General features: G+C 43.6%; 1 protein-coding gene across 3 annotated transcripts in view; it reads right to left on the bottom strand.

Moving 5' to 3' along the window:
• LOC135523882 (rho GTPase-activating protein 22-like) overlaps positions 1-15,629 on the bottom strand; it is a 31,950-nt gene extending 16,321 nt beyond the window's left edge. For all 3 annotated transcript variants that reach the window (XM_064950882.1, XM_064950881.1, XM_064950880.1), the window contains exons 1-3: positions 15,465-15,629; positions 5,504-5,703; positions 3,895-3,982 (exon numbers count right to left, since the gene is read on the bottom strand). In XM_064950882.1, the coding sequence (XP_064806954.1) occupies positions 3,895-3,982; positions 5,504-5,703; positions 15,465-15,507 (331 nt within the window). In that variant the 5' untranslated portion in view covers positions 15,508-15,629. The remainder of the gene's footprint in view (positions 1-3,894; positions 3,983-5,503; positions 5,704-15,464) is intronic.
• Positions 15,630-24,933: the final 9,304 nt, after the last annotated feature.

The raw sequence follows: 24,933 nt of genomic DNA on the forward strand, positions 1-24,933 counted from the left end.
CTAACCATGTGTATGTGACCAATACAATTTGATCTTTGTAATCATGTTGTTGGATCACACTGCTGTTGGCTAGCTTGTCCTACTCACCCATTTTTACAGTAGGCCTTGGTGTTATCCCTTCGCTTTAAGTGACCAGAAAGAGTGATATGTGTAGGTTTGTTGCTAGCCTAAGGGTCACAGTCACGTCACCACAAGACCCATCTATAGATCCATGGAAATCCTCCATCACAAATTCCAGAACGCTGTCCATAGACTTAAACCAACAAAACAGCACTTAGCTACTTTCCATTACTTTCTTTTGAAACACTCTCTGTGGTCATGAAGTGAGCCATTGTTGTAGTTACTGACAGTTTATGCATATCAGGTAAGGAGAGCCCACAATGAAGCTCAGATGAAAGGGAGGCATGCATGAATATTGTTGACTTTTTCAACCTGGGTCACATTACTCAGGTAAACAAGATCACACGCTTTTCTACTGTTAGTGCCACAGGTAATATGCAAATGTCAGAGGGCACTAAGAAAGTAGTTTCATACGGTATACTAAGATCTTGTTAGTGATCTCATTCATTGTTCTGAGCCAGTGGGGTGCTTTATAGGCAATGAACTGACAACTAGCTTGTCAAAAGTCGTGCAAGCCTAGAAAGACAGGACCACTGTTCTTTGTCTAGAGCTGTATTCCCTTCTAGCAAACAGCTCTTCTTTATAAGGCTGAGCTTTTCTGCAAGGCTTGGACTGGTGCTGGGGGTAGGGGACAGGTTCCAAGTGTGTGTGTGTGTCTGTGTGTTTGCACTGGCTAAACAAGTAGCCTACAATAATTAATTAGCTGAAATTGTCTTGTTTACCCAGGCTTGTGTGTGTGTGTGTGTGTGTGTGTGTGTGTGTGTGTGTGTGTGTGTGTGTGTGTGTGTGTGTGTGTGTGTGTGTGTGTGTGTGTGTGTGTGTGTGTGTGTACCATCCTTTACAGGCTGTTGTTTCCCAGCTGGTTGTATGGCTAGAGACCAACACAAAAGGAAGATTAGCCTTGAGTAGCCCCTTAAAGCACAGAGTGCATTTAAAAAGCACAGATTATTATGGCTGTTTCCTTACTCTGATAGGCTTTCAGTAATAGCCACATAGCTACTTCAGTTTAAAGGATATTGAAAAGGGTTGTTGGATTTGGCTACGTTTTGGTTCATTGCTTTCTTGGTCCCAAGGATATTAGAGGGAAAGGAAGCAGGATATTTTACCTTTAAAATGTGTGAGGGCTCCCTAAACAGTTTAATTGTAGCCTTGGATATGAGGATATAAAAGGTGCTATCAGAGAGGTTAATTTGGTCATACAGGATCTATCACCGTAGATGTTCCGGAGGAAATGAGTGGAGATGTATCATGTATCAATGCATCGTCTCTTGCCAAATTTTGGAGGGGAAAAAAATCAAGCTAGGCATATTTGTACCCTTGATGAGTTAATGTCAATTTGCAGGGGCCTTCGCTTCTCTTTCATTTGGACAGGGCAAGGACCTTAAAGTGTCCACATCAAACACAACCCGCAAGGACGTTTATTGGCAGAGGTCATGCATAGAATGAGTCTGTGAACTGAGACCCAGGAACACCATAGTGCCTAGCCTTGCTCTAAAATAGGGCTGCACGATACGGGCCAAAAAAATCTAATTGTAACGGCGTTCTTCGTTTGTCGCAAGAAAGTCGGACCGAAATGCAGCGTGTTGGTTACTCATGTTTATTAATGAAACAAATAACGGAACTATACATGAAATAACTAATAAATACAAAACAACAAAACGGACCGTGAAACCTATTACAGCCTATCTGGTGAACACTACACAGAGACAGGAACAATCACCCACGAAATACAAAGTGGAACCCAGGCTACCTAAATACGGTTCCCAATCAGAGACAACGAGAATCACCTGACTCTGATTGAGAACCGCCTCAGGCAGCCAAGCCTATACAACACCCCTACTCAGCCGCAATCCCAAATACTACAAACCCCAATACGAAAATACAATATATAAACCCATAGTGGACTTATGGGAACTTATAGTGGATCTAACAGCTAGGACGATGAACTGCACCACTTGAGCGACAGGTGGCGGGGTTTGGTGTGTGTAGGAAACAGCTATAAAAGGGGGAAAACAACTGAGTAAGCTATAAACATGGATGTCAATGTGTCAATGTTGCAATTTCGATGTGAATTAGAATAATTGTGCAGACAGAGTGGATCTTTATCGTAACACCATAGTCAATCTGAGCACTCAGTGGTCGTTCATTTAAGCTGAGTAAGAAGAGAAAGCAAGAGGGAGAAACCCCCCACCTCCTTTCTCTCAAGGGCCTGAGAATTGAATATCTTCTAATGAGCATATAGGGGCTGAGTTGGGTTTGAGAGTGAGAGACTTCTAAAGTGCACAGCTCCGATTGAAATGCAGTCCCCTTTCCATTGTGTTCTTGCTGTCCCACTGTTTAAATGGTCTTCAGAAATGGCCTTGACAGCCCTGTGTGCTGCCTGCCTAGCTCATCCACACGGAGCCAGTAAAGCCTGATTGGGGTCACACTCTGCTGCAATATCTACGTGAAGAGTTGACTGCGTAGGGTCTTTCCAGCACACTCGCCCCCAGGCAAAGCTGCGTATTGTCCGTGTACATGTAAACAGTGTTGCTTCCGTCCCTCTCCTTCGCCCCCAACCTGGGCTGAAACCAGGGAACCTCTGAACACTTCGACGACAGCCACACGCAAAGCATCATTACCTATCGCTCGGCAAAATATGCAGTCCTTGCAGAGCAAGGGAAGCAACTAATTCAAGGTCTCGGAAGTGAGTGACGTCACCTATTTAAATGCTACTTGTGCGCACCGCTAACAAGCTAACCCTTTCACACTGGTTACGTTTACATAGATAGTCAACCTTTAAAAAAGATAGTCATGAGAACCAGCTATTGGGGTCAGTATACCTGGGCAAGATTAGTATATTCCCTTTTCTCTCTTCCCTGTATTAAAATGTCCTTCGCCATGGAGCTGAAATCCATTCTGATGCATCAATGTGTTCTCAGTGATTAGTTCTGATTCTGAAGTCTTGGTTTGGAGATTTTGTCACGAAAGAGATTAACATCCACAGGGATGCAATTCTTAGGGGGTGATATATACTGCTGTTTCCATGACATCGACTGACCAGGTGAATCAAGGGGAACGTAATGATCCCCTATTGATGCCACCTGCTAAATTCATTCCAGTCAGTGTAGATGAAGGGGAGGAGACAGATTAAAGAAGGATTTTAAGCCTAGAGACAATTGAGACATGGATTGTGTATGTGTGCCATTCAGGGGGTGAATGGGCAAGAAAAAAAAATATTTCAGTGCCTTTAAACGGGGTATGGTAGTAGGTACCAGGCGCACCGGTTTGAGTGAGTCAAGAATTGCAACACTGCTAGGTTTTTCACACTCAACAGTTTCCCGTGTGTATGAATTATGATCCACCATCCATAGGACATTGCGCCAATTTTACACAACTGCGGGAAGCATAGAAGTCAACATGGGCCATTATCCCTGTGGAACGCTTCTGATACCTTGTAGATTCCATGTCCCGACGAATTGTTCTGAGGGAAAAAGGGGGTGCAACGTAATATTAGGAAGGTGTTCCTAATGTTTTGTACACAGTGTAATTGCAGTGTATTGCGTGCAAGCTTATCTACCAGTCAGTATGGCGTCTGTGCCCTGCATCTCCAGTCTCCATTGTGAAGCATCAGCGTTGCCCCCTGCTGGCTCAGTGTGGTATTGAGGAAACTGCAATACGCTAAATATCCTCCTCATAAAATCTTGAGTCAGACATGTGCAGTGATGCCTAACTGGCAACACATGTATTTTCTGCTAAAGGAGGAGAGGCTGTGGTGTTGATGGATTATCTCACCTGGAACGATTTCAAAAAGATGTCTCCCTGGTTCTTCTGGGTTGGCGGTGAGCTCGTTCACCTGACAGCATTGCAGAGGTATGCAGCCCTGGAATAAACGAACACAGAATCCATTCAAAAACCAAATATTAACAATACCTCAGTGAGATTAAACTCTAATCGTTTAAATCTCAAATATTGATCAAAAATAGACAGAAGACATCTCTACATATCTCTTTCATCTCTTTCAGGATGAAGGTGTACAGATTACTGAGTGGAGATCAATAGTAATTAAACAACGTCATCGAGGCCAGTTCATTTAGAGGCTACTCAGAAGGACAGCCGGTCTCATTCTACCAGTCTGGCAGCATCCCTCATCATCCCTCATCAAACAGGATGGGATCTGCCAAACCAGAGATCAAGCTGTCCACAGTAGTCGCCATGGCAACAAATTGGTAGCGTGTCAGGGCAGGTCTAGCAGCCCAGCAGAGCTCCCAAAAGGGTACAACGTGCCTTGAATATGGATGGGGACAAATGACTGAGGAGAATTAAGACGGAACTCAAAATCCGAGATTATTCTCCCTTCTGGAGATGTCTTGTAGCAACCTTTGTGGCTCTAAACACCAAGCCATTCCTTAATGGCCTGCTCAACATGATAAAAAATGTCTGTAGATTGCCTAAATGCAAATTCCCTTCCTTCAGTTATCATTTCCTTTCATCTCAGTGCGAGACCTTGCTGTGTGAATTGCTTACACAGCCCCCTGCTCCAATTTCTATTGATTAGATGGGGGAAAAAGCAGACAGATTGACACTTTCACACACATCCTGGTTACCGCGCAGGGAGGGGCGGGTGTGTGTGTGTGTGTGTGTGTGTGTGTGTGTGTGTGTGTGTGTGTGTGTGTGTGTGTGTGTGTGTGTGTGTGTGTGTGTGTGTGTGTGTGTGTGTGTGTGTGTGTGTGTGTGTGTGGAGAAATCAATACGGGCTGGATGACTATTGACGGCCTGTGATTAAAAGGTGCCTATCAAACTCTTCAGTCATTCAGCCAGGCCTTAATGCAGAGCTTCTCCAGTCTGAAAGAACTCAATGGTGTGTGTGTGTGTGTTGGGGAGACAGGTATGCATTTAAAAGGGCAGCAGTCAAGTGGGAACGCCTGTGGAAATCAATGGAGGTGCTCGAATATCAGGCCCGGGAATGTAAGAAGATGATCACTGAACACTGGAAGCATTGGGCCACCGACTACCGCCTGCTGTCTTTTGTTGGATCACTTCATTACCCTTTCCTGGCTTGATGCTGTGTGGTGGTCCTGAAACAACTGTCTGCCTAATTACCGCATAGCTCTGTCATGACCAAAATTGAGCAACGGTATCAAAACTATGTTTCATCCTGATTTTCCTTCTCGGCAGGGCACGATGGCAATGCTATCTATCCATGCCAGGTGGTGATATAGACAATTCATTTGACCTATTTTTCTAAGCAACGGATGAAAAAACCACAGCAAAGTATTATTGGAGAGGATCTGAACTAGCCACAGTAGCTACTATAGCGAAAGTCCCACATTAAACCGAATAATGGACTTCAGCGAACCTCTGCAATGAACTGAAGAAGAGCTTAGGTGTGAATGTTCAGTACCTGTGGCTTGGTCTCCTCCTCGTCTTTGTAGAAGTAGAGCTGGTCGGAGCGCAGGACAAACCATTTTAGCTGCCAGTTCTTCATGATGCTCCTCTGTTTCTTCAGCCAGCCAGCCTTCAGAGCCCCCTCCTGGAGACTGGGGGAGGATGGCCGGCATGAGCCCCGGGACACATCCCCCAACACCATGCTTTTGGACCGGGCTGGGGAGTCGAGACATACACACATGAATACAAATACACACATAAGCAGGGAGGGAGACTGGCAGAGTGGGAGACAGGCAGGGAGGAGACAGGCAGGGAGGGAGACAGGCAGGCAGGGAGACTGGCAGAGGGGGAGGCAGACAGTGAGACAGGCACATACACATAGTGTGTGTCAGCTCCAGGGTTGCCATGGTGAGGCAGACACCACACGCACCACGTCCTGCCCTGGAGCTGAGGCTGAGGCCCCCCTTCCTCCCCTGGGTAGAGGTGGCTGGAGACCCACCCGGCACAGGGAAGAGAGGAAAGGCCTCAGGTGATCTAAGCGATTCATTTAAAGCCACTGGAAGAGAGTTATTGTCTGTTCTGGCAGACCAACAGAACCAGGAACCAGTTTGAACTGTGATAATAAGACCTCCTGGGATTGCCTCTGGATTTATTGTAACGTGAGCTCAGTCAAGGACTGTTTCAGATGCAGTTTATAGGCTTCCTATGTCTGGAGGCTCTGAACTCACACAGGGTCCCCATATCAGTTTCAGTCTGTCCTTTACGCAACGCAATTCATGAAATTAGCTTGATACAGGACACACGCAAGATTACTTAATACAGTACAGCCTGTGTAGAAAGTCAAATCTGGTCTTTACTCGTCCATGCATTAATCTTGACAATTGACAAAATAAACAAAAAAAAACGGATTTCAGCTTCTCGAGACCTGACCGTCCTGAGAGAATAGCCACTCGGCAACACCTCCCACAGAGCCAAACAGCGGAAAAGGCAAACAAGACAAGCAATTTGATGATCATGTATAATTTATAGGAATCAATCCTGCAGACATCCTCTCTGCTGGACCTCCTGTGTGACACACTCAGGATCATTGCTCAGCTTAGAGGGGGGAGGATGAAAATCAATGTTTATTCTTCCCCTTTTCTCTCTCTTATTCTCCCTTTCTTCTCCTTCTCGCGATATGGGGTGGGTATGGGTGGCCAGGAGTTTCTCACGTGGTCAGGGAGAACTCCCGACCCTAAGGATGGGGAAACGCTGTAGTATGGCTATGATGCAGACACCCTGAAAAGACAGTTCCCAACACCTCCCTGGCATCACTCACCATGTTTTATTGGCATTAATTCATAGTTCTAACTGTCCATTCATTTTGAATCAAATCAAATTTCAAATCAAACCTACATTTACAGTCATTGTGGTTATGGGTTGGGCTGCGGCTCCTTGCCCCCAGCAATAGACACAACATAGCATGGCCACCGTAGCCTAGCCCTCATTGTCTCCCTCCGTTCCTACTGCCATGGATGCCTGCCTGGCCCTTCCTAATGGGTTGCACTCATCAGAGGAGCAGGGGCCGCCGTATATCACATGAACCATTTCTCTCTCTCTCGCTCTGTCTCCGTCGACAACTGTCCGTCCATCTCTCTCTACCTCCATCCCTGTTTCTGGGTGCTCTGCTGGCCCCACTCAATCACAGCCCCGTGTGCTTGCCTGGAAGCCTCATTAGAGTAATTACATACTGTACACACACTAGTGTTGAATATTTCCCTGGCTATTTTACAAATGTTCCATCCCGAGAATAAATCCCTTTTCTCAGTGGCTAACCCAGTTCTTCCTGCCAAAACCCAAAAGTGTCATTCAAAAGCATTATAAAAGCGCCTAAAGCTTTGATCGATAAATTCAAACCTGGTGCTACCTGAGTCCGATGAGCCATACATGAAATACATTTTGTGAGCCTAGATTGTGCCATTATCCAATATATGATAGGCCTATAGGCTACTGCACATTTTGCATGACAGAAAATTTTCAAAAAGACCATAGATGTAGCTAGCTCTATGCTCTCATGGGTAAGTAAACAAAACTAGCTTCAGTAGGCTGATCTGTTGGAGTGTGAGCTGTATTACTATTTGTATAATTAGTTGGCTGACGTATAAATACCTTTCATAATATTGTATTTCCCCTAATGTTATTAGCATAGCTCCTCTTTCTCTCTTTGTCGTTCATTCCTTCCTTGCGTTCAACAGTTAAATGAATGAAGTTTTGTCGTCCTTAACGGCATCAATTCTAATGACATCCTTGAATAATATAGGACTACCGTAGAATTAGATGCAAAAGGCTGTCACTTCTCTTCAGGAAGATTGAAAGGTTCTGGGTCTGCTGAAATAGCTGCTATAGCCTACTGCCGTCTCACGCTCGCTCTTCTTTCAAACTACCCCAGTTCTATAGGCTGCTGTATTTAACATTCAGCAAACAAGAGCTTGCATCCCTTTTCAAATAGTGTATTGGTATTTAAAAAAATGCTAAAAAAAACATTATGTCCAGCAAGCTATTCTAGTCTAGCTTTTCCTTCATGGGACTCCAAGAGCTAAAGATACATTTTTTAAGGAGCACAGGTGCGTATTGCACAAGAGACAGAGGCTCTAAGTTAGAAGCTTATTATGCTTGACCCATCATTAATTAGCTTAATATAAAGCTAATACTAAATTGAATGTATCACCTGAAAGAGGTAGGCTAGGACATCCATATATTGGGCTATATATCAATCTAGAACAGGTCTATCAATTTTGGATGCAATTTGAACGGAGTGACCCCCGAAAGCCAGATGGAGATGGGTAAATTAGACAGCATTCAGTCTTTATATTACTGTAGAATAGACTATGCTGCAGCAGATTTTGGCCTAAAAATAAAAAATGATACCATAATGAGATGATAGGTCTACATGCATCTTGAACTGCGCTCCATACTGAGATGTCTGTCTGTCCCCACACTGAGCGTTGATGATTCATCATACAGACGCCGTAGAGAAGACAGTTTAAACATTGAATACAATTTAACAGTTTCATTTTACACCATGCTGTTCATATAAATAGTTTATTATTATTCACTGGCTTCTCACAGTTATTTATCCCGGGAAAAGGGAGTGGTTTTGGGCGGTAACCGGGTTCACGCCATTCATCCCTAACACACGTCCGTCCTGGAGGTGTGTGATCAATCAGTTTCCACGCTTCAAAATTGAAGCAATCACGTGGACTGGGATATGTTCCAGGTAACGTCAGACAGCAACATTGACGTATATGCTGACTCGGTGAAAGCGCAAACCACCGCTTTTAATCATGGCAAGGTGACTGGAAACATGACCAAATACAAACAGTGTAGATATTCCCTCCGGAAGGCAATCAAACAAGCAAAGCGTCAGTATAGAGCCAAAGCAGAGTTACAATTCAACGGGTCAAACATGAGACGTATGTGGCAGGGTCTACAGTCAATCACGGATTACAATAAGAAAACCAGCCCTGTCGCAGACATCGACGTCTTGCTCCCAGACAAATTAAACAACTTCTTTGCTCGCTTTGAGGATAATACAGTGCCACTGACATGGCCCGCTTCCAAAGCCTGTGGGCTCTCCATCACCGCGGCCAACATGAGTGAAAAATTTTAACGTGTTAACCCTGGCCTGGGCTGGCATCCTTAGCCGCGTCCTCAGAGCATGTGCAGACCAGCTGGCTGATGTGTTTACGGACATATTCAATCAATCACTATCCCAGTCAGCTGTGCCCACATGCTTCAAGATGTCCTCCATTGTTCCTGTTCCCAAGAAAGCTAAAGTAACTGAACTAAATGACTATCGCTCCGTAGCACTCACTTCTGTCATCGTGAAGTGCTTTGAGAGACTAGTCAAGGATCATATCACCTCCACCCTATCTGAAACCCTAGACCCACTCCAATTTGCTTACCACCCCAGTAGGTCCACAGACGACGCAATCGCCATCACACTGCACACTGCCCTATCCCATCTGGACAAGAGGAATAGCTATGTAAGAATGCTGTTCATTGACTAGAGCCCAGCATTTAACACCATAGTACCTTTCAAACTCATCATTAACCTTGAGACCCTGGGTCTCGACCCCACCCTGTGCAACTTAGTCCTGAACATTCTGACGGGCCGCCCCCAGGTGGTGAGAGTAGGAAACAACATCTCCACCCCGCTGATCCTCAACACTGGGGCCCCACAAGAGTGCGTTCTCAGCCCTGTCCTGTACTCCCTGTTCACCCTCGACTGCGTGGCCATGCACGCCTTCAACTCAATTAACAAGTTTGCAGGCGACACTACAGTGGTAGGCTTGATTACCAACAATGACGAGACGGCCTACAGGGAGGAGGTGAGGGCCCTCGGAGTGTGGTGTCAGGAAAACAACCTCTCACTCAACATCAACAAAACAACGGAGATGATTGTGGACTTCAAGAAACTGCGGAGGGAGCCCCCCCCCCATCCACATCGACGGGACAATAGTGGAGAAGGTGGAAAGTTTTAAGTTCCTTGGCATACACATCACGGACAAACTGAAATGGTCCACCCACACAGACAGCGTGGTGAAGAAGGCGCAACAGCGCCTCTTCAACCTCACGTGGCTGAAGAAAACACTCACAAACTTTTACAGATGCACAATTGAGAGCATCCTGTCAGGCTGTATCCCCACCTGGTATGGCAACTGTTCTGCCCATAACTGCAAGGCTCTCCAGAGGGTGGTGCGGTCTGCACAACACATCACTGGGGGCAAACTACCTTCCCTCCGGGACACCTACTGCACCCGATGTCACAGGAAGGCCAAAAAGATTGTCAAGAACAACAACCACTCAAATCTCTGGCCACTTTAATATATTTAATAAATGGATTTAATAAAGGTATCGCTAGTCACTTTAAATAACACCACTTTAATAATGTCTACATATGCTACATTACTCATCCCATATGCATATACTGTATTCCATCTATCACCATACCATCTACTGCATCTTGCCTATGCCGCACGGCCATCGCTCATCCATATATTTATATGCACATATTCTTATTCATGCCTTTACATTTGTGTGTATGAGGTCGTCATTGTGAATTTGTTAGATTACTTGTCAGATATTACTGCACTGTCGGGAACTAGAAGCGCAAGCATTTCGCTACACTCGCGTTAACATCTGCTAACCATGTGTATGTGACCAATACAATTTGATTTGACTTGATTTGGTTTGGCCATAAGCATGGTCGGTAGAGACTCGTTTGAGCTCTTTTGATTTAATGTCGTAATCGGTGTATTGTGAGATCTCAAACATCGTCTCAAATATCGTCTGAAATGAAACGAGAATGACAAAGCCTTTCAGTACTCTATTCATTATTCTGTCATTCCAGCCAGATGTATTTCCTCAGTAGTGTTTCAGACATAACTCAGAGTGGTGTTGTGGGGTCTCTAAACAGACATTTGGGGGAAGCGTCATGAGTCTTGTTTTCCAGTTTCCACACTGACCTTTCAAATTCAACTCTACTGGAAGAAACCAAATAGGTCCAAGAGGAATGAAGGAATGATTTGCAAATGTTGCCGTAGTCGTGCACACTCTTAGAAAAAGGGGTTCTTAGAAAAAGGGGTTCTTCAGCTGTTCCCATAGGACATGTATTCCCAAATGCGCAATGCCGTCGGGAGTACGCCAAATAAAAATGTGATTCACATTTTTTTTAAACAATAATAACATGAATTGTTTTTATTTTTTAAACATTGCTTTTCCTTCACATTTTCCAACGAGGCTATACATTTGGATGACTTTTTTTTCTCGCCTGAGTTGCCTCGTTTCACAGCCAAAAATAACATTAAACCATCTAGTGTTCAGCAAAATAACAACACAATGTCAAATTGAGGTGGCAGTGAAGCGTAGTGGTTAGAGCATTGGACTAGTAACCAAAAGGTTGCAAGTTCAAATCCCCACGCTGACAAGGTACAAAATCTGTCGTTCTGCCCCTGAACAGGCAGTTAACCCACTGCTCCTAGGCCGTCATTGAAAATAAGATTTTGTTCTTAACTGACTTGCCTAGTAAAATTAAGGTAAAAAAAAATATAAAAAAAATACAGGTAGCCTAGTCAAACAATTAACATCCAATCACATTAACTGTTACTCTCTCGTGGGAATTCCACTAACGGTCTGTATGTAGCCAAGTGTAGCTGCTGCTCATGTTGGTATCTGTACTGATAGAGCAAAAGCCATGACAGGGAGAGATATAGTGGAGTGGTAACGCGTGTGCAAGCAGTTGCTCCCGATGCCACTTGAGTATACTGCAGCATCCACCAAGAGTCCCTTGCTGCCAATGGAATGCCTGACAGCTTGAAAGACATTTTGGACACTACAGTGAAAATGGTTAACTTTGTTTAAGCAAGGCCCCTGAACTCTTGTGTATTTTCTGCACAATGCAATGATATGGGCAGCGACCATATAACGCTTTTACAACATACAGAGGTGCGCTGGTTATCAAGGTGCAAAGTATTGACACATTTTTTTTAAATTGAGAGACAGCTTAAAGTTTTCTTTACTGACCATAAATTTCACTTGTCTGACCGCTTGCATGATGACGAGTTTCTCAGACAACTGGCCTATCTGGGGGATGTTTTTTCTCGACTGAATGATCTGACTCTCCGCAACTATGTTCATTGTGTGGGACAAAATTGAGGCTATGATTAAGAAGTTGGAGTTCTTCCCTGTCTGTATTAACAAGAACAACACACAGGTCTTTCCATCATTGTATGATTTTTTTTGTGTGTAAATTAACTCAAGCTGACGGACAATGTCAAATGTGATATAGCGAAGCACTTGAGTGAGTTGGGTGCGCAATTACGAAGGTACTTTCCCGATACGGATGACACAAACAACTGGATTCGTTATCCCTTCCATGCCTTGCCTCCAGTCCACTTACCAATATCTGAACAAGAGAGCCTCGTCGAAATTGCAACAAGCGGTTCTGTGGGAATTGAATTTAATCAGAAGCCAGTGCCAGATTTCTTAATTGAGTTGCGCTCAGAGTATCCGGCCTTGGCAAATCGCGCTATTAAGAGTTATGTGCATCCTTTCAAGCACACCCTTCTCATTAACCTGTGGTGAGTTATTCATTGGGGTGGCAGGTAGCCTAGTGGTTAGAGCATTGGACCAGAAACCGAAAGGTTGCTAGAACGAATCCCTGAGCTGGTAAGGTAAAAATCTGTTGCTCTACCCATGAACAAGGCAGTTAACCCACTGTTCCTAGGCTGTCATTGTAAATAACAATTTGTTCTTAACTGACTTGCCTAGTTAAATAAATAAAAATCTTACTTTTCAATTAACAAATATGATTTAATACGTAAGATGGTTAAATAAAGAACAAAAATATTCATTATTATTTGTGAACTGGTCCTATAAGAGCTCTTTGTCACCTCCCACGAGCGGGGTTGTAACAAAAACACACACTCATTTTTATGTTTAATAAATGTATCGTATAGTGTGCAGGGTTACAATGACGGGAAAAAACAACATTTGAGAGTGCGCTGACCCTGGATGCTAGAGGGGGTACACAGAGTTTGAATGTTTGAAGGGGTACGGGACTATAAAAAGTTTGGGAACCATTGCCATAGGAGAACCCTTTTTGGTTCGAAGTAGAACCCTCTGTAGAAAGGGTCCTACATGGAACCCCAAAAAGTTATACCTGGAACCAAAAAGGGTTCTTCAAAGGGTTCTCCTGTGGGAAGCATCTAGATAGCACAAATTGAATACATTGCTATCTGAGTCAGTGTGTGTGTGTGTGTGTGTGTGTGTGTGTGTGTGTGTGTGTGTGTGTGTGTGTGTGTGTGTGTGTGTGTGTGTGTGTGTGTGTGTGTGTGTGTGTGTGTGTGTGTGTGTGTGTGTGTGTGTGTGTGTGTGTGTGTGTGTGTGTGTGTGTGTGTGTGTGTGTGTGTGTGTGTGTGTGTGTATGTATGTGTTTGTAGGCCAAGGGTACACTGAGCCAGTCAGTGACTAATTTCACGTTAAAGTCTACACAAGTTGAAAATCGGCGCATGTGACAAATAACATTTGATTTGATTCCCTGTGTTGTCATGGGTGTAGCTAAAATGTGGTCTCTTCCAGTCTGTAAGTAGTCTTAGAAACAACATTGGGACTGTTGCGTTTACACAAAATACTAGCAATTCATTTCGCTACGAAGTGCGCATTCAGAGTATTTCTTTGTATGTTTATAGTTAAGTAAATGGATGGTTCGCCCTCACAGTCCCTCTGAGATTCTAACCCAAACATTCTATTCTCTTCCATATGATTTATAGTGATCTTCAATGAAAGATGTATTAGATTGGTGGTCCTCCTCCTCATTGTATATGGCATGTACTCCCTGACCCTAGAGAATAGTCTGCCAAGGATGTTCATCATGAGTTATGTATATTGCGTACCAGCTTTACTAATACCATCAATCAATGAGCTCATGTCTGAAAGAATGATCACGCCACCTAAGGAGATGTGCTCTATATAACTTGTCTATTTAGCATGGTCCAATGTGCTGCTACTAGAGTATGGCACATATGTCTCTAATCCATAGGATATTGTCTTGTTTCAAAGTGGGTGAAACCTCATCCAGAGGTAGTCATTATGACCATAGAGAAACAACTACTGCATGATTGCATTGCACACACACACACATCATCACATGGTATGGCTGTATAGTCCTCGAAAATCAGAGAATAGCTATCCATTAACCTGTCACATTGCGTAGACTTATCAGCCACAGGATAAATGACCTGGCTCTTTTCTCCAAGCACGGAATCCATTTGAGAAATTCCATTTAATTAGTATGGTTGCTGTGTGATTTATGATGCACGGGAAGGAGGTGGTGGAGCTACAGGTGCATCACTGGATCATTTCCACGGACTCTATCTGCTGCTGATGAATGTATTTTTCATCCTATACCTTGTTCTCCATCTTCTTTTTAAATAGTGAGCCAACATGTTTTCAGCACTTTTATTTCCATGACTGAACAAAACTCGTTTTTTCATGTTCTCTTGTACAGTGAGCAATATGTTTGGAACATCAAATTGCAGTAAAATTGCAGTATTGAATCGCAATCGTGAGAATCGCAGCACATATCATATCGGCACCTCAGTATCATGATAATATTGTATTGTGAAGTCCCTGGCAATTCCTAGCACTAGTGTGTACTGTATCTATGCTGTATATTCTGTTGCATAGTATGTGTGTGTATGTGTGTCTACTACTGTGCCTGTAGCTCATCTGTCAGTAATACTATTGTCAATGCTGTGTAGTATACTACAGTAGTGGGCTAGCTCATCCCAAAACCATGGTAATGTACTTCAAAGGTATGATGATGGGGAGAGTGAAACAGCTGAGATGTGGGCTATTTAAAGAGATTACCATGGACCAGGAAATATATTTAAATGGACCAGGACTTCGAAAATTGTATTTATTCATGTGTTTTGTTGAATGAATAAAAATAAGCAATTTTACATACCAATTACAAAAGCTATGCAGAGAATGTGCCTATCTGAGAACCACAAACCTAATTGAATCCATTTTATTTTTTATATCTTTTAATGAATTAATTCATCCATCTAGTTTCTTATACGCTCTCAATTTGATCTAATTTTAGAGAGAATAAGAGACTACGGATTGCAAAGTGACCTCTCTATATCTGTACTGTTCCAGCATTTCATATTAACTCTCACGAAATCTTCTCACACCTGCATCATTTTGTCATTCACATTCCAGTGCCAATGTCGCGAACATCAAAAGCAGCAACTGACAGACAAGCATCTGGTCAGCATCATCAAGATGAAGCAGGAGATGATGATGTCATTGACAGCATCATAGTAGAACGATCTATGTGTACCGCCCATGTGCTCCATTCACATACACTATATAGCAGTAGTGTGGGTCGATAGTAGTGGTAGAGAAAAATACATCGCTCTCGGCTCGCTCACCTCTCTTGGTCTGTCTGATCTTGGGACTCAGCATGGCTGTCATCGCTGGAGGACGACACTTTCCCCTCTCAGCATGTTCATTCGTCCGTCCGGCACCCCACCCCTCTCGTTTTTCTCTCTCTATCCCTCGTTCTCAACACACCATCCTCTCCTGTCTACCCTCTATTCTCTTCTCTCTCCCACTGACCTTCTGTAATAGACAGCACCAGCAGCAGCTGCAGGCTAGGGGGCTGGGGCTGAAGGGGGAGGGATCCCTTCTCCTTGCACACGCTCAGTGGCCTCCACCCCTCCCTTCTACATTATTCATCGCCGGGGAGACCACGCTGGTGGGTAGGGGGGAGGGAGGGTGGATCTCATCCCACTACTACTATACCACACCGAGCGGTAAACGCCAGTTTGTGATTAGAATGTCCTTCCCATCGCAGGTTCAATGGGGCTGAAACACACAAGGAGAGCTGCTATATCCCTGTCACTTCCTCTCTCTATGGCTGGGAGCTACCCGCTTAATTGGTTAAAGCCGTGTGTTTCTCTCTTTTTCACTAATGTTCTGTCATTTTCTCTCTTTCTAGCTTTTTCTTCCTCTGTCTGTGTTCTTCCTTTTCGTTCTGTTTCTCTCACTGTTGTCTACCTCTTTCTCACTACGTCATTTACGAAAGTTCAACCAGGAAGGCTAGTCTGAATGCTTGTTTAACTTCATCAAGTAGCATAGCATAATTCACTCTGTTTCCTGTTATACAAATCAAATCAAACTTTATTTGTCAAATGCGCTGAATACAACAAGTGTAGACCTCACCGTGAAATGCTTACTTACAAGCCAAGCCCTTAACCAACAGCGCAGTTCAAGAATATTTAAGAAATTATTTACCAAATAAACTAAAGTAAAAAATACAAATAAAAAACGAGGCTATATACAGGGGGTACCGGTACCGAGTCACTTGTGCAGGGGTACACGTTAGTTGGGGAAATTTGTACATGTGTGAAGTGGGTGAAGTGACTATACATAGATAATAAACAGCGAGTAGCAGCAGTGCACAAAACAAAATGTCAATGTTATAGTCAGATGGCCATTTGATTAATTGTTCAGCAGTTAAGGAGCCTTTTGGTCCTAGACTTGGCGCTCTGGTACCGCTTGCCGTGCGGTAGCAGAGAAAACAGTCTATGACTTGGGTGACTGGAGTCTCTGACAATTTTATGGGCTTTCCTCTAACACCGCCTATTATATAGGTCCTGGATTGCAGGAAGGTTGCCCCCAGTGATGTACTGGGCCATTCACACTATCCTCTGTAGCGCCTTACGGTCAGATGCCGAGCAGTTATGGCTTGGGGGTAGCTGTTAAGGAGCCTTTTGGTCCTAGACTTGGCGCTCTGGTACCGCTTGCCGTGCGGTAGCAGAGAAAACAGTCTATGACTTGGGTGACTGGAGTCTCTGACAATTTTATGGGCTTTCCTCGGACACCGCCTATTATATAGGTCCTGGAATGCAGGAAGGTTGGCCCCAGTGATGTACTGGGCCATTCGCACTATCCTCTGTAGCGCCTTACGGTCAGATGCCGAGCAGTTGCCATACCAGGCGGCGATGCAACCGGTCGGGACGCTCTCGATGGTGCAGCTGTAGAACTTTTTGAGGATCTGGGGACACATGCCAAATATTTTCAGTCTCCTGAGGGGGAAAGGTTTGTCGTGCCCTCTTCACGACTGTCTTGGTGTGTTTGGACCATGTTAGTTTGTGGGTGATGTGGACACCAAGGAACTTCAAATCAAATCAAATTTTATTTGTCACATACACATGGTTAGCAGATGTTAATGCGAGTGTAGCGAAATGCTTGTGCTTCCAGTTCCGACAATGCAGTAATAACCAACAAGTAATCTAACTAACAATTCCAAAACTAATTTCTTATACACAGTGTAAGGGGATAAAGAATATGTACATAAAGATTGAGTGATGGTGCAGAGCAGCATAGGCAAGATACAGTAGATGGTATCGAGTACAGTATATACATATGAGATGAGTACGTAAACAAAGTGTCATAGTTAAAGTGGCTAGTGATACATGTATTACATAAGGAGGCAGTAGATGATAGAGTACAGTATGTACGTATACATATGATATGAATAATGTAGGGTATGTAAACATTATATTAGGTAGCATTGTTTAAATTGGCTAGTGATATATTTTACATCCATTCCCATCAATTCCCATTATTGAAGTGGCTGGAGTTGAGTCAGTGTGTTGGCAGCAGCCACTCAATGTTAGTGGTTGCTGTTTAACAGTCTGATGGCCTTGAGATAGAAGCTGTTTTTCAGTCTCTCGGTCCCAGCTTTGATGCACCTGTACTGACCTCGCCTTCTGGATGATAGCGGGGTGAACAGGCAGTGGCTCGGGTGGGTGTTGACCTTGATGATCTTTATGGCCTTCCTGTAACATCGGGTGGTGTAGGTGTCCTGGAGGGCAGGTAGTTTGCCCACGTTGATACGTTGTGCAGACCGCATCACTACCCTCTGGAGAGCCTTACGGTTGTGGGCGGAGCAGTTGCCGTACCAGGCGGTGATACAGCCCGCCAGGATGCTCTTGATTGTGCATCTGTAGAAGTTTGTGAGTGCTTTTGGTGACAAGCCGAATTTCTTCAGCCTCCTGAGGTTGAAGAGGCGCTGCTGCGCCTTCTTCGTGATGCTGTCTGTGTGAGTGGACCAATTCAGTTTGTCTGTGATGTGTATGCCGAGGAACTTAAAACTTACTACCCTCTCCACTACTGTGAGGGCCCTCACCTCCTCCTTGTAGGCCGTCTCGTCGTTGTTGGTAATCAAGCCTACCACTGTTGTGTCGTCCGCAAACTTGATGATTGAGTTGGAGGCGTGCCTTGCCACGCAGTCGTGGGTGAACAGAGAGTACAGGAGAGAGCTCAGAACGCACCCTTGTGGGGCCCCAACTTGATATTCTCGATATACGCTCCACTACAGCCCCGTTGATGTTAATGGGGGCTTGTTCGGCCTGCCTTTTCCTGTAGTCCACGATCAGCTCCTTTGTCTTGCTCACATTGAGGGAGAGGTTGTTGTCATGGCGCCACACTGCCAGTTCTCTGACCTCCTCCCTATAGGCTGTCTCTCGTTGCTGGAGATCAGGCCTACCACTGTTGTGTCATTAGCAAACTTAAGGATGGTGTTGGAATCATGTTTGGCCACGCAGTCGTGGGTAAACAGGGAGTACAGGAGGAGACTAAGTACACACCCCTGAGGGGCCCCAGTGTTGAGGGTCAGCGTGGCAGACGTGTTGTTGCCTACCCATACCACCTGGGGGCGGCCAGTCCGGAAGTCCAGGATCCAGTTGAAGATGGTCTTTAGACCCAGGGTCCTTAGCTTAGTGATGAGTTTTGTGGGCACTATGGTGTTGAACGCTTAGCTGTAGTCAATGAACAGCATTCTCACATAGGTGTTCCTTTTGTCCAGGTGGGAAAGGGCAGTGTGGTGTGCGATAGAGATTGCATCATCTGTGGATCTGTTGGGGCGGTATGCAAATTGGAGTGAGTCTAGGGTATCCGGGAGGATGCTGTTGATGTGAGCCATGACCAGCCTTTCAAAGCACTTCATGGTTACCGACGTGAGTGCTACGGGCCAATAATCATTTAGGCAGGTTACCTTCGCTTCCTTGGGCACAGAGACTATGGTGGTTTGCTTGAAACATGTAGGTATTACAGACTCAGACAGGGAGAGGTTGAAAATGTCAGTGAAGAAACTTGCAAGTTGGTCCGCGCATGCTTTGAGTACACTTTCTGGTATTCCATCTGGCTCCACGGCTTTGTGAATGTTGACCTGTTTAAAGGTCTTGCTCAGATCGGCTACCGAGAGCGTTAACACACAGGCATCCAGAACAGTTGGTGCTCTTGTGCATGCTTCAGTATTGCTTGCCCGGTAGGCTAGTGTCACTGGGCAGCTAGTGTCACTGGGCAGCTCGTGTCTGGATTTCCCTTTGTAGTCCGTAATAGCTTTAAAGCCCTGCCACACCCGATGAGCATCAGAGCCGGTGTAGTAGGATTCAGTCTTAATCCTGTATTGTACAGGCAAAGTGGGAATGAATACAAATGTATAATCAACATCACAGCGATTCGTTCTTCTCCTCTTTCCTAGTAGCCATGTGTAGAATGTCTTTCACCAAATTACATTTAGCCTATAAGCACGGCGCAATAACGCACATTCCGCACACTTGCTGTTTAAACTATGGGCTCACTTTGCAATTATCACTTTCCTCTGTCTCAACCAATGGGATGTATTATTTTGATTTTTTTATTAAATTGGGGATTTAATATTGCAGACAGATTGTGGCTTCCCGCAATATAATCCCCCATACATTTTTTTGTGTGTGTGTATATATATATATATATATATATATATATATATATACATACAGTGGGGCAAAAAAGTATTTAGTCAGCCACCAATTGTGCAAGTCCTCCCACTTAAAAAGATGAGAGAGGCCTGTAATTTTCATCATAGGTCCACTTCAACTATGACAGACAAAATGAGGGAAAAAAATCCTGAAAATCACATTGTAGGATTTTTAATTTATTTATTTGCAAATTATGGTGGAAAATAAGTATTTAGTCAATAACAAAAGTTTATCTTAATACTTTGTTATTTACCCGTTGTTGACAATGACAGAGGTCAAACGTTTTCTGTAAGTCTTCACAAGGTTTTCACACACTGTTGCTGGTATTTTGGCCCATCCCTCCATGCAGATCTCCTCTAGAGCAGTGATGTTTTGGGGTTGTTGCTAGGCAACACGGACTTTCAACTCCCTCCAAAGATTTTCTATGGGGTTGAGATCTGGAGACTGGCTAGGCCACTCCAGGACCTTGAAATGCATCTTACGAAGCCACTCCTTCGTTGCCCAGGCGGTGTGTTTGGGATCATTGTCATGCTGAAAGACCCAGCCACGTTTCATCTTCAATGCCCTTGCTGATGGAAGGAGGTTTTCCCTCAAAATCTCACGATACATGGCCCCATTCATTCTTTTCTCTACACGGATCAGTCGTCCTGGTTCCTTTGCAGAAAAACAGCCCCAAAGCATGTTGTTTCCACCCCCATGCCTCACCGTAGGTATGGTGTTCTTTGGATGCAACTCAGCATTCTTTGTCCTCCAAACACGACGAGTTGAGTTTTTACCAAAAGTTATATTTTGGTTTCATCTGACCATATGACATTCTCCCAATCTTCTTCTGGATCATCCAAATGCTCTCTAGCAAACTTCAGACGGGCCTGGACATGTACTGGCTTAAGTAGGGAGACACGTCTGGCACTGCAGGTTTTGAGTCCCTGGCGGTGTAGTGTGTTACTGATGGTAGGCTTTGTTACTTTGGTCCCAGCTCTCTGTAGGTCATTCACTAGGACCCCCTGTGTGGTTCTGGGATTTTTGCTCACCGTTCTTGTGATCATTTTGACCCCACGGGGTGAGATTTTGCGCGGAGCCCCGGATCGAGGGAGATTATCAGTGGTCTTGAATGTCTTCCATTTCCTAATAATTGCTCCCACAGTTGATTTCTTCAAACCAAGCTGCTTACCTATTGCAGATTCAGTCTTCCCAGCCTGGTGCAGGTCTACAATTTTGTTTCTGGTGTCCTTTGACAGCTCTTTGGTCTTGGCCATAGTGGAGTTTGGAGTGTGACTGTTTGAGGTTGTGGACAGGTGTCTTTTATACTGATAACAAGTTCAAACAGGTGCCATTAATACAGGTAACGAGTGGAGGGCAGAGGAGCCACTTAAAGAAGAAGTTACAGTTTTGTGAGAGCCAGAAATCTTGCTTGTTTGTAGGTGACCAACTACTTATTTTCCACCATAATTTGCAAATAAATACTGTATACATAGCAGCTTCATTAAATAGTACCTGCAAAACACCAGTCTCAATGTCAACAGTGGAGAGGAGACTCCGGGAGGCTGGCTTTCTAGGCAAAGTTGCAAAGAAAAAGCCATATCTCAGACCGGCCAATAAAAAGGAAAAATTAGCAATGAAAAGAACACAGACACTGGACAGAGGAAGATTGGAAAAAAGTGGATGGATGAATCTAAGTTTGAGGTGTTTGGATCACAAAGAAAAACATTTGTGAGGTGCATAAAAAATTAAAAGATGCTGAAGGAGTGCTTGACGCCAACTGCCAAGCACAGTGGAGGCAATGTGATGGTCAGGGTAAAAGGGATCTTGAAGAAGGAAGGTTATTACTCCATTATAATTGGAGCCAATTTCCTCCTATAACAGGACAATGACCCCAAACACAGCTCCAAACTATGCAATAACTATTTAGGGAAGAAGCAGTCAGCTGGTATTTTGTCTGTAATGGAGTGGCCAGCACAGTCACCGGATCTCAACCCTATTGAGTTGTTGTGGGAGCAGCTTGACCGTATGGTACATAAGAAGTGCCCACCAAGCCAATCCAACTTGTGGGAGGTGCTTCAGGAAGTATGGGGTGAAATCTCTTCAGATTACCACAACAAATTGACAATTAGAATGCCAAAGGTCTGCAAGGCTGTAATTGATGCAAACAGAGGATTCTTTGACGAAAGAAAAGTCTGAAGGACTCAATTATTATTTCAATTAAAAATCCTTATTTATAACCTTGTCAACATCTTGACTTTATTTCCTATTCATTTTGCAACTAATTTCATGTACGCTTTCATGGAGTGACCCCAAAATGTTGAAATGTGGCGTATATATAATTTATATACAGTTCCAGTCAAAAGTTTGGACACACCTACTCATTCAAGGGTTGTTCTTTATTTTTTACTATGTTCTCCATTGTAGAATATTAGTGAAGACATCACAACTATGAAGTAACACATACGGAATATTGTAGTAACCAAAAAAATTGTTATATTATTATTTCATATTTTAGATTCTTCAAAGTAGCCACCTTGATGACAACTTTGCATACGCTTGGCATTCTCTCAACCAGCTTCACCTGAAATTATTTTCCAACAGACATGAAGGAGTTCCCACATGTGCTGAGCACTTGTTGGCTGCATTTCCTTCATTCTGCAGTCCAACTCATCCCAAACCATCTCAATTTGGTTGAGGTCAGGTCATTGTGGAGGCCAGGTCATCTGATTCTGCTCTCCATCACTCTCCTTCTTGGTAAAGTCACCCGTACACAGCCTGGAGGTGTGTTTTGGGTCATTCTCCTGTTGAAAATTAAATGATAGTACCATTAAGCGCAAACCAGATGGGATGGCGTATCGCTGCAGAATGCTGTGGTGGCCATGCTGGTTAAGTGTGCCTTGAATTCTAAATAAATCACAGACAGTGTCACCGCAAAGCAACCCCGCACCATCACACCTCCTCCTCCATGCTTCATGGTGGGAACCATGCATGCAGAGATCATCTGTTCGCCTACTCTGTGTCTCACAAAGAGACGGCGGTTGGAACCGAATATCTCAAACTTGGACTCATCAGACCAAAGGACAGATTTCCACTGGTCTAATGTCCATTGCTCGTGTTTCTTGACCCAATCAAGTTTCTTATTATTATTGGTGTCCTTTAGTAGTGGTTTATTTGCAGCAATTTGACCACAAAGGCCTAATTCACGCAGTCACTGCTGAACAGTTGATGTTGAGATGTGTCTGTTACATGAACTCAGTGAAGCATTTATTTGGACTGCAATCTGAGGTGCAGTTAAATCCTCTGTAACAGAGGTAACTCTAGGTCTACCTTTCCTGTGGCTATCGAAAGAGCCAGTTTCATCATAGCGCTTGATGGCTTCTGCAACTGCACTTGAAGAAACGTTGAAAATTCTTGATGACGGACGGTCGTTTCTCTTTGCTTATTTGAGCTGTTCTTGCCGTAATATGGACATGGTCTTTTACCAAATAGGGCTATCTTCTGTATACTACCCCTACCTTGTCACAACACAACTGATTGTCTCAAACGCATTATGAAGGAAAAAAATTCAACAAATTAACTTTTAACAAGACACCTGTTAATTGAAAAGCATTCCAGGTGAAGCTGGTTGAGAGAATGCTAAGAGTGTGCAACGCTGTCATCAAGTCAAAGGATGGCTACTTTGAAGAATCTCAAATATATGTTTGATGTGTTAAACACTTATTTGGTTACAACATGATTCCATATGTGTTATTTCATAGTTTTCATGTCTTCACTATTATTCTACAATGTAGAATAATAGTAAAAATAAAGGAAAACCTTGAATGAGTAGGTGTGTCCAAACTTTTGACTGGAACTGTATATATATATATTTATATAACCCTACCATCCCTCCCCTAATTGGAGTAAACTCATGAACAACAACACTTAGGCTTCTACTTCCCGCGTATACATACTATATACAGTTTAAGGACACAGTATAGTTTACTATAGTTATATATATATATTTTTGTCCCATCCTTCAGCTCCACTCAACCCCTCTCATCTCTCTTGGAACACCATCCAGTTTATATTTCTATTTGCCATATATTTTTCAACTCTATTGTGATGTTTCACAGAAGTTCTGATCCTTTCTATTCTCATAGATTCTACAGTACATATCGTAAATTAAAATAAACATTTCTGCTATGAGAATTATGATATTATTAATCAATTTACGATTACTTTTTTTTATTATCACCCAGCTGTGGTTATACAAAAATTGTTTTGAAGACCAGTTCATAAACCATGTGCCATGGAATCGGTACATCGAAAATCTCTTCTCAACTATTTTTCAATCTATATGGCACAGCTATCAATTTTTTGGTCCTTAAATGAAACTGGTATGCTTTTTTCTTTATCACAATTTTTTTTTTTAATGCAGGGCCGACAGACAAGTTCTGGGGATGTATTTATGTCAACTTACCCATGTTCTCTCACTTGTTTTCCAATGACGGTCAGACCCCAGTACAGTACATCCCTTGTTCCAGCGATAGAGCTCCACCCAGTCCCAGGCGATACAGGTGACTCCTCCATGACTATTTTCCAGAGAATATGTTAAGCCTTGTTCACACTGCAGACCTTAACGCTCAAATCAGTTTTGTTTTTCAAATCTGTTTTGGAATACCGACTGTCCAAACTGCAAGTTACAAGTGACCAAATCGGATGTGTGTGTTCAGACAGCAGTCATTTGCTGACATGCCTACGCTAGTTGTCATAGTAATGACGGGTGTGTGCTTAGTGGTGGAGGCTGATTGGTGGAGGTGCTCATGCTTCCTATTACTCAGCAGTTATGTAGCAAGCTAAGGGGACAACAATGGCTGACATGGACTTTTCCCCAGTTGCTTTGAATGTTCAGAACACTTTTAAAGACACACAGGATAAGATGATCCAACTTTCAAAACAAGTCCTTTTTTGGCTAGCAACAGCAGTCAACTAGCTAGCTGTAGCTTTCTAGCACATTCACTCATTTTGTTGTAAACGATTATCAAGCTCGTTAACTACCACATGTTCTTGTCAAAACGGTCACCAGAGTAGATACTGTAGCTAGCAAAATGACACGCCAAATAAC

This window comes from Oncorhynchus masou, chromosome 31, assembly GCF_036934945.1.
Source record: "Oncorhynchus masou masou isolate Uvic2021 chromosome 31, UVic_Omas_1.1, whole genome shotgun sequence".
In the NCBI taxonomy this organism is placed as follows: Eukaryota; Metazoa; Chordata; class Actinopteri; order Salmoniformes; family Salmonidae; genus Oncorhynchus; species Oncorhynchus masou.